Source organism: Strongylocentrotus purpuratus, unplaced genomic scaffold (assembly GCF_000002235.5).
Source record: "Strongylocentrotus purpuratus isolate Spur 01 unplaced genomic scaffold, Spur_5.0 spur5_scaffold_1, whole genome shotgun sequence".
Taxonomy (NCBI): Eukaryota; Metazoa; Echinodermata; class Echinoidea; order Camarodonta; family Strongylocentrotidae; genus Strongylocentrotus; species Strongylocentrotus purpuratus.
Window position 1 is genome coordinate 11,488,570 of NW_022145594.1, and position 15,444 is coordinate 11,504,013.

Consider the following 15,444-nt stretch of genomic DNA (forward strand, 5'->3'; position numbering starts at 1 on the left):
TCCACCCAATTTTCAAAATTTCCCAAAACTTTGTATTACCTTTAAGGAACCTGTATATGAAGAATACTTCATGTTTCCCTTGAGCTTCTTAAAATACTGGTTTCATTCTAGTTATCATGTTAAATTCTGTCAACTTTAACCTCTGTACCTTCCACCACAGGAGACGACATCACTGGCGCTCCTTGTCCCGTGGGGACCTACTGCGAGGCAGGGTCCAGCGAGCCCATCGGCTGCCCGCCGGGAACATACAACGAGAACACCCAACAGTCGGAATGCCAGACCTGTCAGGGTGGCTGGTATTGTCCTGGAAACGTGTCCAACTTCAGGCCATTCGACTGCCCAGCCGGTTTCTACTGCCCTAATGGTAAGCCAGTCTCTCTGATAGGATGTCAATTAAAGGTCCCATGGACAATATGGAGGACTACAGTTACTCATGAATGTATTTATATAATATTGGATTGCCTTGAGTGTTATACAAGAATTTATTGCTCAAGATATGACAATATTCAGAGCTGCCAACCAGTACGATTTTATTGTATTTCGTACGATTTTTAGAAGTAAATACATGTACGACAGTACGATTTTTCCTCAAAATATACAATTTTCAAAAAAAAAACAATGTTTGTGTGCCATTTTCAATGGAAAATAGCCCATTCTCTCCTGTAAAGTATCCTACAAGCATCTCACATTGTCAATGTAGGGATGTTCATTGGCTCATCGAACACTTGTCATGACGAAATCATGCATATTCAACCATTGGTCCATTGACAAATTTCTTCCTGTATGTTGGAACTTATGCAAATTGCAAATTGCAAAAAAAAAAAAATGCATTTTCGCAGTGAGAAAGTACTTATCGATCAAAAATAGGATTTTTCGGGGAAAATAATAGGATTTTTGTTCAGTTGAGGTTGGCAGCTCTGCAATATTGGACGAGTCAAAGAAGAGTCTAATATTGTCTTTAATAGCGAGAGCAATATATTCTTGTACCACACGAAAACAAAGCCATAAAAAATTATTATTATCTATTTTAGTCCAACTAGCGAAATTACAAAATTTGACTTAACTTGGTAAAGATGGCTTTGTTTTCGTGGGATATTGATATGATATTGATTTTGATAGTTGAAGTTCCTGGATGACTGAGCAATACTAAAACAATATTGGTCAGTCATCCAGGTACTGCGCTAAAGATATTGAATACACTGATTTATTGTACCACTTGAAAGCTTTATATAGATAATAATGACAAAGATCCATTGCTTATAGAGGATTTTGTCGGTAGAATATTCCACTTATCAGGCAATTTGACTGCCCACATTGCTATTTCATGTACATGTATTTTCCCGCCGACAAATAAAGTTTTGTGGATAAGATGCAAATCATAGGATTTTATTGACAAGATTATCATGTATTGTATGGATTAAAATATTGATGATAAAAATATTGATGGATTATTAGTACTGCCTTGATAACTTGGCCAACTGAAAACTTTTGGACTGCCCAGCTGGTTGCTATTGTCCAATCGCCAAGAAATTCCTTGAATGCTTTAGCGCCTGATTATGGCGGCTCAGCTACAGCCGGGGTAATATCGTGATTCTTTGTATTAAGCGCAGTAGTGTATGTTCATACGTGTATAGTAGCTGCTCTATATATGACTGGACCTATTATTATTATTATATTATCCTATTTCATTATATGCTATCAGGTACCGAGCACGCTTATCAATACCCATGTCCAAAGGGAACCTACCGACCCAACGAGAACGGGCACACCCTGGCGGACTGTACCATTTGTGATCCAGGGAAGTACTGTGCTTACGAGGGAAACACCACAGTCACCGGAGACTGCGATGAAGGTGAGATCCTTAAAAAATAGTAAAATTGCAACCTGTGATGTCACACATCTCAGCAGTGTTTGGAGAGCTCTTCAGGTGCTATGCCAGGGTTATATTTAAGCGTTTTGTAATTGATATTGATCGGTACTTCAAATTTTTCCAAGCATTGAATTTTGATAAAATTGTCCAATCAAAGATTCACCATTGCAATGATGAAAATAAAGTTTTTTAAATCTTTGCAAAGCTACTTTAAGGCTTCTTCTGTATACACAGAGCTTAGACTGCCCAACCAACGGACTTTGACATCTTCACAGAGAAAAGTTTTATATTTAAACAATTTCTTGTTTTACAGTCATTTTAAGAGGCACCCACATTTATCACATAAAAATCTTTTATATTAAAAATTAATCAAAAATACAAAAAAATACATCTTCTTAGTATCATAAGTAAGACACAACATGACTACACATTCATTACACAAAAATCTTTTATATTGAAAATGAATCCACTATTAACCTGTATTTTCCTATTTCTAGGTTTCTTCTGTATCCAAGGTGCTTGGACTGCTCAACCGATGGACTTTGACAACTACACCGATGGCGATTGCCTCTGTCCTAGCTTGAGCACTGGAGGGCGCTGTCAGCCTGGTTACTACTGTCCACGAGGATCGATTGAACCGGAGGAATGCACAGAAGGAAACTATTGTGACGTTGAAGGTAATTACACCTACCGTAAATCTCCGTGTATGAGACGCATGTTTTTTCCGCTGGAAAATTTTTTAAAGTCGGGAGTGCGTCTTGTGGACAGGTACAGGATATTTCGAAAATCTCTGTGTCTCAACATAAATTACATAATGCGAATAAAAAATAGGATCTACTATTTGAAGTTAAACTACGTTCCTAATTTGAAGGGAAGAGAGAAGTGCCTCTTATACACAGAGATTTATGGTAGATTCATAGACAAGATTTGTTTTGGTTATAATGATAATAACAATGTCTTGTTTGCCCATGGTAGCCTTAATCAGTATAAATACTGTTCTCCCTGAGGGCCCTGGGATCATGTCATTACCCTCGCCTTAGCTGAGCTACCATGAAAAGGTGCTCAAGCATTCAAGGAATTTCTGCCTACGGTACCCATTTACCTCACCTAGGTGGAGTGTGGCATATTTAGATTAATATCTTGCCGAGAGACATTATTTCAAAATGCTTTATTTGATTGAAAATCGAAAGTTCATTTTTTGTTTTTCCCAACATATTTTATAACACTAAAGTCTATTGGGGAAAATGAGTATGGTAAAACCGGTCACTCAAAGATTTGTACTTTTTTAAGGCTTCAATATTACACCATATCACAGACACTGATAATACGTAAGGCTATGCATCTCAGATTTAACATTGTTAAACGATGCCTTTAACTATTTCCTTGTTTAATTTGTACTGATTAGCCCTCCTTTGATGCTCAATATTTCTGTTCTTGTTTTTGTTCATGTACTGTAGGTCTAGCCGATGTAGCAGGGAAGTGTATGGAAGGCTTCTATTGCATCAGCACAGCAGTGAGACCTGATCCTACGGATGGTATCACGGGTGATATATGCCCTAGAGGAAGATACTGCGGTAAGTTTAACACAATGAATAATGAGCCCAAGATAACTTTGGACCAACAGTTGAATCTGTATTATCCCCCACGGCCTGAATCCACAAAGGAGGTTTAAATTTAACCCATGGTTTAAACCCTCATTTACATAACCCATGGTTTAGAATTAGCGCAAATCAAGCATACCCTGCCTACGTCTAATATTCGACCTCTGACTGTATCACGCCTATTTTGCGCTAATTTTAGACCATGGTTTTATGTAAATCAAGATTTAAACCATGGGTTAAATTAAAACCTCCTTTCTGAATTAGGGCTCATATGTTTATTTTCATACAGGTATATGTTGTGCGTGAATACATGAATACAAATTGCTTCCCTTGTTTTTTTACACAGTTGTTTCTTACTTTGTTATTTATTTTGTTTACTCTCATAAATCTTTGTAGGAAATGGAACTGGAGCCAACCCTTCTATGTGCCCATCTGGGACTTATTCCAACAGCACTGGTCTAATGATAGAGTCCCAATGCACAGACTGTACAGCAGGGTCCTACTGTGAAGCTCCTGGACTAACACAACCAACTGGACTGTGTGATCCAGGTAGGGCTAGGTCTAGCGATTGTACATTGTAATGAAATTAGCAACTGAAAATGAAAATTACAAATAGTTTAATAGTGACAGTGGTGGCGATGATGGTGGTGATGGTGATGATGATAGCAATAGTGATGATGAAAATACTTATGATGCTGATGAGGATGCTGATGATGACGAAGGTGATGATAATGGTGATTATCATGATGAAAAGACAACCTACAGTGCCCCTTTAGGAAACAGAAGAAGATTCCAGCTTGGACAGTTCACATTTCTAGACACATTCTACAGCGCTTGCATCTTTGTAGGAGAAAATACAAGTGACTCTTAAAAGGCCCACTGTACTACTTGTAGCTACTTGCTCCCAATATATAGTAAACAATGCCTAATCGGTGACCATTGATCCCCCATGATCCTCTTTTTCTTATGTTAATTGAGAGCTGAGTTGATGAGATAGCCACCTGTCAGTGACCTTCCTGGGTGGTCTAATACCTCCTAGCCAAACTAGTACAGATTGGCTTTGAAACCTGTATAGATAAGTGACCATCAGGACAGGTTTGACTGCATAATTGTTCTTTTCTTTCTACAGGTTATTACTGCCCAACCGGTCAGTCCTCTAGCAGCCCCTTCCCCTGCGGTGAAGGGTATTACTGCGAGGAAGGCAGTGCCAATGAGACCGCTTGCGTATCAGGGACCTACCAGGACGATACCGGACAGTCATCATGCAAACTCTGCAATGGAGGTATGAAAATGAAATTTTAATCCACAGGCCTGATAAAAACCCGATTTAAATCGGTTTTCCGATTTAAAATTATTTTTTTCCCCCGATTTGTTCCCGATTTTTTTTTTCTTCCCGATTAAAAAAAAAAAAAAAAAAAAAATCCAGATTTTTTTTTTTTTACCAGATTTTTTCCCTTCCCTTTTTTATCCTGATTTTCCCTATTCCCCCTTATTTTCTCTATTCTTCCGTATTTTGCCCTATTTTCCCCCCAATTTTCTTACTCAAAAGGGGAGAATGTTGTTAGAGGCCATTTCCCCCCGTGAATCCTCTTCTTTTTTTTACTCAAGGGGGGCGTGGTTGAGCGGAAAACAAAAAACCTATTTTTATTTTAGTGCTCACTATCACCCCTGAATCCAGGAATAGTTTTGATTCATGTGAATGTTATTCAGCCATTTCTGTTTGGTCTGTGAAGCACTGCAATATTGAAAGCTTCATAAGAATATGATGGTATATCTAATTGCGATGACTATTATCGAGACATATCATAAATTAGTGCAGTTTTGAGAAAATCCAAAATATGCACAAATGAAGAAGCATCTGCACAGCACATGTACAGTCAAACCTGTCTACAGCGACAGCCCAAGGGAGACACAAAAAGGGGTCTTTGTAGACAGGTTCCTTTAGTACATGTGTCAATCAGAAACAGTTTTCAAGGAAAACAAAAAATGTGCTTGTTGTAGACAGGTGGTTATTAAAGCAGGTTTGACTGTAATATTGACTTAATTGTAAAAAAAAAAAATGATAGAACATCCAACAAGTTTTTGAGATAAAGATTTTTTTCTTGACACAAGGGGATGTCAAAGTCACATGAGGCATAATGATGAATGAAGATCATCAAACTTTTATCTTCTGTTCTTGTACTGAATAAATATGGAAAACTTAAAAAATTGTTTTGAACCACTGCCCAACAAAAGCATCATCTTTGTAAGACAATCATCATCATCATCATCATGGTTTCTCATCATTTATTAGGATACTACTGTGACGTGGCCGATGCCCCCATCTCGATCTACACCATCTACCCTTGTCCCGTGGGGCACTACTGCATGAATGGAACCGAGTTCAGCACCCAGTACCCCTGCCCAGCCGGAACGTACAACCCCTCAGAAAGACTGGAGAGGGAGGGTCAGTGCTTAGACTGTCCTCCTGGAAAGTTCTGCGACACACCGGGCCAGGATAATTATATGGGCGACTGTACTGCAGGCTATTGGTGCATCGGGGCATCGTCAAGTGCCACGCCCGACGACGATGTGACTGGGGTGGAGTGTCCTGCAGGGAAATACTGCATAGAAGGTTAGGGATTTTATACAAAGACTTGCAGCATGGGCCTGTGTAACTTTTCGTGATTTAAATACAGTCATGAGCAAACTTTCCAGAGTAAAATCAGGAAATCGCGTTTATTAATGTAACCGAGCAAAAAAGAATCTTGGCCTCAATTTGTCTGTTTCAGAGAGGAAACACTGTACATTTTACAGTATTTGAAGTGAGAGGCTGTTGTGGCTCAGGGAGAGCACTCTACATGTATATGTATGTAGCACATGTATATTTCTTTTCTATTTGAATGTGATAATTTCATTTTTGCCAACATTTTTGCCACCATTTGCCCCTTCTGCATTGACCAGATTTGTAATAATGTAATATTTTTTTAAAGCTGTGAATGTATTATGTAATGTGTTAAAAGTGTATACAGAAGGGTACAAAAATGTTTCAGTAAAAACCAATGCTATTGTGCACAATTCATATGTAGAGCAGGATTTGTAGTCTACTAATTATGATAATTTTGGATATTTTATATCACACATATTCACCATGCAAGGTGCTCCAAAATTACCCCAGCTCTGCTAGGCTACCTATTTTGGTGCCCACAGCATTCAAGGAATTCCTTCATTCCAGGACCCGTTATCTTCTGGAACACCTGGGTGGAGAGTGGCAAATGTAGATTAATGTCCACTCCAATGCCATTCAGTGACTTTAAGTGACTGAGAATAATGATGTAATCCTTTTCCACTAGGCACTCCGGCCCCAGAGAACTGTCCAGTTGGGACGTGGTCTGATAGCCTTGGTCTAGAGAAGGCCAGCGACTGCTACCCATGTTCAGGCGGCTTCTACTGCAACGGCACCGGACTGACAGCTCCGTCAGGACCATGTGATCCAGGGTAAGGCCTTTGACCTATGACCTTTAACCTTTGAATGTACAGTACAAGGTTTATATATTGTTTTGTTTTAAAGTAGGTTTATTAACTTATCAATGTTTCCAACAGTTTGCTCTATCATATCTCATTGATTTATTAATACAGTATAAACCCAAGAAGAATGCTGCGATCTAGTGAAAAAGTATTTATCCCACAGACTATGTAAAAATCTAACAGGAAAGGCCATTATCGTACGTAGTTGTTGTTTTATGGAATAAATTGCTGCAATTTCTAAGAAATATAGAGACATGCAAAAATTTCAGAATTTATTTGAAAATATACTTATTTAGCAATTTGTAAAATCCCAAAATTATGATCCAAGTGTACAATGTCCACTTCTGTATTCTGGTCTGTAAAGCACATAGAGAGGTGCAATTATGGCTATGTGTTATGCACTTTACAAAAGCGTTTAATTATTAGTAGTAGTAGTAGTAGTATTTTTCACTAGGTTGGATTACTAGCTGAAGCATGTATGTACATCAATGTGAAATTGGTTGCCAGTCCGTCAAAGAATTTCATTCTAAATGTTGTTAATTGTTTATAAATCATTGAGTGGTCAAGCTCCTAGTTACATAACAAAATTCATCTCAAAGTCCAGTCACACAGTTGTAGCCTGCACAGTTCCAGAGATGAATTATTGTTCCAGATTCCCCATGGCAAAACTAAAGTAACACTAGGGGACCATGCCTTTGCTATTGCTGCCCCCAAACTATGGAATAGCTTGCCAATAGAAATACGAAGCTTTCCATCTCTCAATGTCTTCATATCCAAAATAAAAACATATTCAATTGACAAATTCTATTTTGTAGAATTTAATTAAAAAGGAGCTCTGAACCAGCGCAGCTGAATATACTTTGTATAAAAGCTGCGCTATATAAATTTATTATTATTTATTATTAAATTGAAATCATTATTCAGCTATTACTGCTCCACCAATGCATCCACGGCCACACCCGAGGATGGCGGCATCACCGGTGACCCTTGCACGACCGGTCACTACTGCCCCGGTCAGACAACCTCACCGTTGCCATGTGAGGCAGGGACCTACACTACCGAGACGCATCGTAGCGAGTGCGATACCTGTCCGGCCGGATTCTTCTGCACAACAGGATACGAACCAGAGGAGTGTCCACATGGTGAGTCATGCAGACTTGAAAAGAGAGAAGGTTTCTAAAAGTCCACTCTCCCTATTTTTTAAAGGTATCGTAGCTACGGATTACCTTGTTTGATTTCTTACAACACGGTAGGTAGCTTGAACCATCTACCATTTGATGTTGAATCTGCTCTGAAGTGACCAATCACCAACATTTCCCTTAACTTCTTTTGGATCTAATTTGCATCTCTCAAACTAAGAAACTGCATGACAAAATATCAAATGGTTTTCCTGTTCAAACCGATTCACAGGCTTCTACTGTCCGGCTGAAACTGGTTACGACTGAAATTTGCATTTCTTTAAATAAGAAACTAAATGACAACATTTCAAATGGTTTTCCTGTTCAAACCGATTCATAGGCTTCTACTGTCCGGCTGGAACCGGTTACGACTGGCAGCCCTGCCCGACGGGATCCTTCTCCAACATGGCTGGCCTGGCCAATGAGACCCAGTGCACCCTCTGCTCACCAGGGAAGTTCTGCTCTGAGCTCAACGCGACCATGGTAACGGCAGACTGCGAGGCAGGGTACTTCTGCACTGAGGGGTCGGACACCGCTACGCCTGAGGTCACTTTTAAAGGTAACCAATATCCTTGGTTTTGTTGGTCATAGCAACCCATCTGCTGCAACTACTCCGAAGATCAAGATACATTAATCTTGATATAAGGAGACACGAACGAACAAACTTACTGAACAATTCAGAGTCAATTGGAACCAGCTTTTTCTTTAATGAACTTATCAAGAATTCAAGATATCTTTTAAATGATTTCCAGAAGAACGATATGATATATTTCCAGCAGAGCATTTTGATCTTCGGTCTCGGCACGTTTCTTGTTATATTTTCCATTTACATTATTGTTTAAAGCTTACAATCTTTTTCATTATAATTTTAAAATTTCACAGATGTAACTGCATATTCCCTAGATAAGATGAAATATACAGAGACAAAGATTCACATACTCACATCGCAAACATAACATTAAAAAGGAAGCTCTAGGTTTTACCATTCAATTTGTTTGTTTAATTTCCTATATGTGTTTGCTACTTAAGTTCTCTTGAAAAAAAAATTACCTTCTTTTGACTGTTCCTTGTGTATCTTGTAGGAGTGGCTGGAGTATGTCCCGAGGGTTCCTACTGTCCAGAAGGCTCGGACACTCCCACACCGTGTCCAAGAGGAACGTTTGGAAATGTCACCAAACTGACCAACTCAGTGAGTAACTGTCTTCATACATTTACAGTAGGCTCTTAAGAATAGTGGATACTAATTTTTACCTTAATGTTGTGAAAAAGAATTGGATTTTATCAGTTTTGTTTTGAGTTTATACTCATGATTGTTGGTACATTTTGTTGTTACCAAACAGGGCCTCTTTGAAATCAGTGTCATTTTTTCAAGTCTCCCAGAAACCTATTCCTTACAAGCTCTGCTTTTCTATAGGTTTCTGCACATTTGACAGTTTGTGCTTTTCTTGTCTGGATTTCCTTTAAATAAGTTGTCAAACAAATTTGATGATATGTAACTTTGTAGTCTGATTAATTTGTCAATTAATATAATCATTTTTTGAACTATGAAACAATATGTCTTTCATGTTTATTATGTTATTTGTATTTTATCGGTGAAATTTGAAACCAATAAACTCAAAGTCCATCACTTTTGATGAAAATGTTCTCCCCCGTATAAATGCCAGAAATAAATGCAATGAACAAACCTCTTCTGTTTAACAGAGTGAGTGCACACAGTGTCTATACAGCCAGTACTGTGAAGTCTTTGGCTTGACCGCTCCGACCGGTGACTGCTACGCCGGGTTCTACTGCCTACGAGGCGCCAAAGATCCCAACAATCCGACAGTCGATTCGACCGGCGGTCCTTGCCCCGTTGGTCACTACTGTCCAAACGGGACGTCGTATCCACTGGACTGCGAGGCTGGAACGTACAACAACCAGACCGGTCAGTCAGAGTGTGACCCATGTCCAGCAGGGTAAGATGACATTAAAATACAACTATAATAATATAATAATAATAATGATAATAGTAATAATGATAATCCTGTATTGTGAAATGATAGCAATAATTTTAGTAATAATAATAATAATGATGGTAATAATAATAATGATAAAATGAATCAGGTATTGCACAATGATAATTATGATATAAATGAAAATAATAATGATAAAAAGAATCAAGTATTGCACAATGATAATTATGATATGATTGACAATAATAATAATGATGATTATAATAATGATATTCTAGGTTTATATAGTGCTTGATGACATCTATGATATCTCTTGAAAGTCCAGTAAATACATATTATTTCGTTAATGTCATATGCTCTTCCCATTCATATATAGGTATTACTGTGAAAGCGGTGATGTCCACTACAGCGACACCCCATGTCCAACTGGTCACTACTGTCCAGAGGGCACCAAGTCCTCCTACGAGTTCCCTTGCCCCAAGGGCTACTACAACGACTATGAGGGCAAACACGACCTGGTGGACTGCAAGCCATGTACACCTGGTGAGTACTCAATACTTTACAGAAATTTAAATTCATGCTACACTCAGTCAAAAAAAAAAGAAATTATGGAGTATCAAGATTTAAACTGAAATAAAATTTGCCAATTATTACAGGAAAACAGTTTTTGTGTTTGTCTAAATATTTTAAACTTAGACATTCTAATACTTATATACTTATTTTTGTTTTAGTATTCCTTTTCATACTGTGCCACACATCCGCAGATGCGTTCACCCCAGCTGGTACTGTATACAAGCAGTGTGGTTAGAAAGGTGTTGCCAATTCAAAGATCATACTGCTCATATTTCTTTTTTCTTCCTTTGTAGGTCAATAATGTGCCCCCAACTGTATTAGCGCCCCTGGTTGAAACCGTATTCAAAGGGCGGGGTCTGACATGTGTTGCCAATTCAAAGATCAAACTGTTCATACTCATTTTTTTTTCTTCAGTATTCCTTCATCATAGGTCAATACTGTGGCACTACAGGTCTTAGCACCCCTACCGACCCTTGCGCCCCGGGCTGGTCCTGTATCAGAGGGGCCTAGTCGATGGTCTGACATGTGTTTCCAATTCAAAGATCATACTGCTCATACTTTGTTTTCTACATTACTTCCCTGTAGGTCAATACTGTGGCACTACCGGTCTTAGCACCCCTACTGACCCTTGCGCCCCGGGCTGGTACTGTATCCGAGGGGCGTGGTCAAGCATGCCAACAGATTACGGCTTCAACAACATCACCACCTCCTGCTTCTGTTCGTCCAATGCCACTGGAGGGCAGTGTTCGCCTGGAGAGTTCTGTCCCGAGGGATCCATTGAACCTACAAGTTGCACACCTGGTGAGTGGGGGGGGGGGGGGGAAATAATCCATTCCTGTTTGGTAAATCAAAGGTATACTGCAAAACCAGAATTTTCGCAAATTTATAGTGACCAAGATTTGTCAAAAGATCATACTGCTCATATTTCGTTTTCATTTCTTGTAGGTCAATAATGTGCTACCACCGGTCTTAGCGCCCAATAATAAGTTTCTAGCCACAAAATAGTAGAAACCAGACACTGAAGTTTTGCAATTTGCAAATGTTTCTTGACCCGGAAACGGCCGTCGTCTATTTGGAAAAATTGCAGCGGGGTTGACCTCTTTTGAATAATTTCAAATATGATTTCCGGATAATTATTTCAAAATGTTAGGCTTGCTTTTTTCACTTGTAAACATAGTTTCTCTCTATTTCAAACCACACTCACGACAGGCTACTATTGCGAAGAATACGGAATGTCTAACGTCACTGGACCGTGCGACCCTGGCTACTACTGTACCCTGGGGGCTTACGAAGCCACACCCACGGACAACGTCACCGGAGCCGTGTGTCCCACGGGCCACTACTGTCCCGAGGCGACCTATGACCCCATACCATGCCCAGCCGGTTACTATAGCAACACCACAAGGAATATGGAACTGGGCGATTGTATGCCATGCTTGCCAGGTAGGAATCATTCATGTATATTGACAGTCTGACAGTCTGCTTTAAGCCCACTTGTATAGAAAGACCACCCGTCTATACTGATCAAATTTGTTTCCAATTGAAAATGGTTTCTCGTTGAAACCTGTACACGAAGACCTGCCTATAAAAACTCTTTTTCTTGTCTGCCTAAGCGGTCTTTCTTTTAGATGTTTCATTGTACTATGCAGTATTAAGAACTGTATCCGAAAGTGCCCCCAAAATGGAGAATTTGAAATTCTACAAATTGACAAATCTAATTTCATTTCTTCAACATCATGAAATTTTTATCATGCATTAATGAAAATGATATTTATATGTACAATTAATAACTTAATTATTCATAGCCTTACCAAGTTTTATTAATTTTATATTAAGGCATGTGAAAACTGTATTTGTCCCGATTTATGTTCCTTGAGAGTGTGACATTTTAAAGCTCACATCTGAAAGTATTCAATGGCCCTAACTCAACTATTCCACCTTTCATTCTTCTGTTATGAAAAACACAAAAAACAAATCTTATTATTAGGAGTGAGAATAGTTTAGTTAACTGTAAATATACATATATATTGCATGGGGATATAGAAGTAATATTGAATGTTGTTTTACACATGATGGGCCATATTCCGTTATCTATGATGTCAACAGTCACACAAAACGTGTTTGACCATACCCTGTTCTCTTCTCATCTCCAGGCTACTACTGCGAGGGTTCCGGCCTGCCCGAGCCAACCGGACCTTGCCAGGCTGGTTACTACTGCCCTGGTGGTCAGAATACTTCTCAGCCAACAGAATATACATGTACCCCGGGTCACTACTGTGAGGTCGGCAGCTCTGACCTTACCTCATGTGCTTCCGGGTCGTACCAAGATGACTTTGGAATGGTAGGTTGATCAAGGATAAGGGTTCTGGAAAGAGCTGAACAATTTTTCCTCTCAAATCCGCTACATCAATATCAGTGACTCATTACATGTACATGTATATATCTGTGAAACAGAGCACTGAACATTAAAGATATTTGAGGAATTTAGTGCTTTGTATCTTTATAGAACTGCAACAATAGTTCTGATTTTTTTAAAGTGTTAGAGTATCACACGCTGTTAGCTATGTTCTTTTCTCAAAATTTAAGACTTCTACAGCTGTATCATTGAAGGAATGACATAAATAGTGATAGATCTATACAATGTACAATGTATATTGGTTTGTTCATGTACATATACTTGGTATCGTTGTAGAGATATTGGTGACATTGCTGCATTTGTTGGTAGAACAGTTTTAGAGCATCAAGTAACGCCTGGCTGGAAAGCTCCCCAGGGAGTGGAGATTGTGCACACAGTGTGTGTGGGCAAGCATTGAATCCAATGACCAGTGTAATAGTATATCTGTAAAGCACTCAGAAACATTGTATAAAGCGCTATACAAAAGCAGAATATCAATATTTGACATGCATCGTATCCACTCTTTCTCTTTCAGGATATGTGCAAGACCTGTCCTGCAGGCTTCTACTGTGATGCGACGCTCCAGAATGATACCTTCTGCAGCCACAGTGTCCAGAACCCACAGCCATGTCCCGAAGGCCACTACTGCCCCTCTGGCACCAAATACGCCATGGAGTACGCTTGTCCCAATGGAACCTTTAGTGACCAGACCGGTCTCCAGATTGCGGGCGACTGCACACCTTGTTCTGGTGGAATGTATTGCGCCCGCGAGGGTTTGACCGCGCCATTTGGCGAGTGCGAGGCAGGGTATTACTGCATTCTGGGCGCATCGTCGCCTACGCCGAGGGATGGAGTCACAGGGGATATTTGTCCTGTTGGAACATACTGTCCTGCAGGATCAAACAAGACGTACGACTGTCCACCATCAACGTACAACCCTACAGAAGGTAAGGCCAACAGGTTTTTTTCGGTAACACCATGTGTGAAAATACAAGGATATCAGGATTAATTGAACTGCATTTTAAACAACTTACATCTTGCTATTCAGCTTCCCATTGGTCCTTACAAGGATATTTGGTCATTCTTTCATGGAAAGGGAACAGTTCAATTAACTTCTAAGCATTTTGGGGGATAGAGTTCTGAAAAGAACACCTGGCTCTCTTGCTAAAAAGAAAAGATGCTTGAGTTTGCATGGGCATGCTCAGCTATTGTCAGGAGTGACTTGATTGTGACTGTGAGTGTTGTTAACAATGAAGAGAAGAAAGACGTAATTCTTCAAAAATGTGCAGTTATCTGTAGCCATTGAGAAACGGAGTAAAACTTTATATGCCAGATGAAATGCCTTTTTTCTAAATCTTTGTTAGAATCTGTGTGAAATTTTGTCAGTGGCACAGCCAAGCATATCTTTTTGCTATTATTTTGAGGGCTAAATTGATCACATATTGTTCTTCAAATTGGCATTAATAATAAATATTTCCCTGAAAACAATGTACATGATCATTTTTTTCTTCAAATTGCGAGTTCTTATGAAAAAACTGATTTTTAATCTGTCCAAGTGTTGCCAATTTAAGTATTTTGAAACCTGTTTTCCTTTTTTAAATTCCTGGCATCAAATGCAATATAGTCATGAAACAAAAATTGATGCAGTGTGTGCAGAAATTTTGCCCTTTCTACTTGTGTATCTGGTATATTTTTTAGGGTTCTGAATCAAAAGTTATTGGGCCAAACCACAAAATGTGGAATAATTGTGACGAAAGGGTTAATTAGTCGCAATAATCAGAACGTTAAAGTAAGTCATTAAAACACGCTTCTCTCTTGCAGGACGTGAGTCCATCTCAGAATGTCTTGGCTGTGACGCAGGTGAATACTGTCCTTCGTACGGCTTGAACGCCACAGCAGGTGACTGTGATGCAAGATTCTACTGCGCTGGCAACGCTACTTCGGCATCACCTACTGATGGAGACACAGGTATCCAAGTCCTTCCTTAACTCTTTGGATACATCCTACAATTCTATTTTGCTATTTACAACCCTGCAGAGTCTAGCCCAAGTTATATTGGACTTAGTAGTAATCCAAAAGATATTTGATATAGCGCCTTTTCCTTGCAGTTAGTGATGATATCTCTAAGGGCTATAACAAACAAAATACAGTGAGAAACAATTACATATTTAAAATTCTTTTTTTTTAAATTAAGCCTACAAATTATGATACATATGAAATAAACATCAATGTGAAGAGAGTAAGTTAATCATGAAAAGCAATTTTGAATAAATGTGTCTTAAGAACAAGTTTTGAATTGGTTGACAATACTAAGTCGCTTGGAGAGGACTAAAAGCCGTTGGTCCTTAGCAGTCCTTTCTTAGCAGTC

General features: G+C 39.1%; 1 protein-coding gene across 1 annotated transcript in view; it reads left to right on the forward strand.

The window, feature by feature from the left end:
* Positions 1-15,444, forward strand: part of LOC764665 — a 102,061-nt gene that overhangs the window by 53,155 nt on the left and 33,462 nt on the right. The window contains exons 46-63 of the mRNA XM_030978512.1: positions 161-364; positions 1,703-1,852; positions 2,368-2,547; positions 3,328-3,444; positions 3,868-4,020; positions 4,601-4,753; positions 5,765-6,085; positions 6,804-6,948; positions 7,903-8,120; positions 8,497-8,715; positions 9,239-9,345; positions 9,858-10,111; positions 10,485-10,651; positions 11,267-11,482; positions 11,891-12,124; positions 12,835-13,022; positions 13,612-14,023; positions 14,898-15,044. Coding sequence (XP_030834372.1) covers positions 161-364; positions 1,703-1,852; positions 2,368-2,547; positions 3,328-3,444; positions 3,868-4,020; positions 4,601-4,753; positions 5,765-6,085; positions 6,804-6,948; positions 7,903-8,120; positions 8,497-8,715; positions 9,239-9,345; positions 9,858-10,111; positions 10,485-10,651; positions 11,267-11,482; positions 11,891-12,124; positions 12,835-13,022; positions 13,612-14,023; positions 14,898-15,044 — 3,585 coding nt within the window. The remainder of the gene's footprint in view (positions 1-160; positions 365-1,702; positions 1,853-2,367; positions 2,548-3,327; positions 3,445-3,867; positions 4,021-4,600; positions 4,754-5,764; positions 6,086-6,803; positions 6,949-7,902; positions 8,121-8,496; positions 8,716-9,238; positions 9,346-9,857; positions 10,112-10,484; positions 10,652-11,266; positions 11,483-11,890; positions 12,125-12,834; positions 13,023-13,611; positions 14,024-14,897; positions 15,045-15,444) is intronic.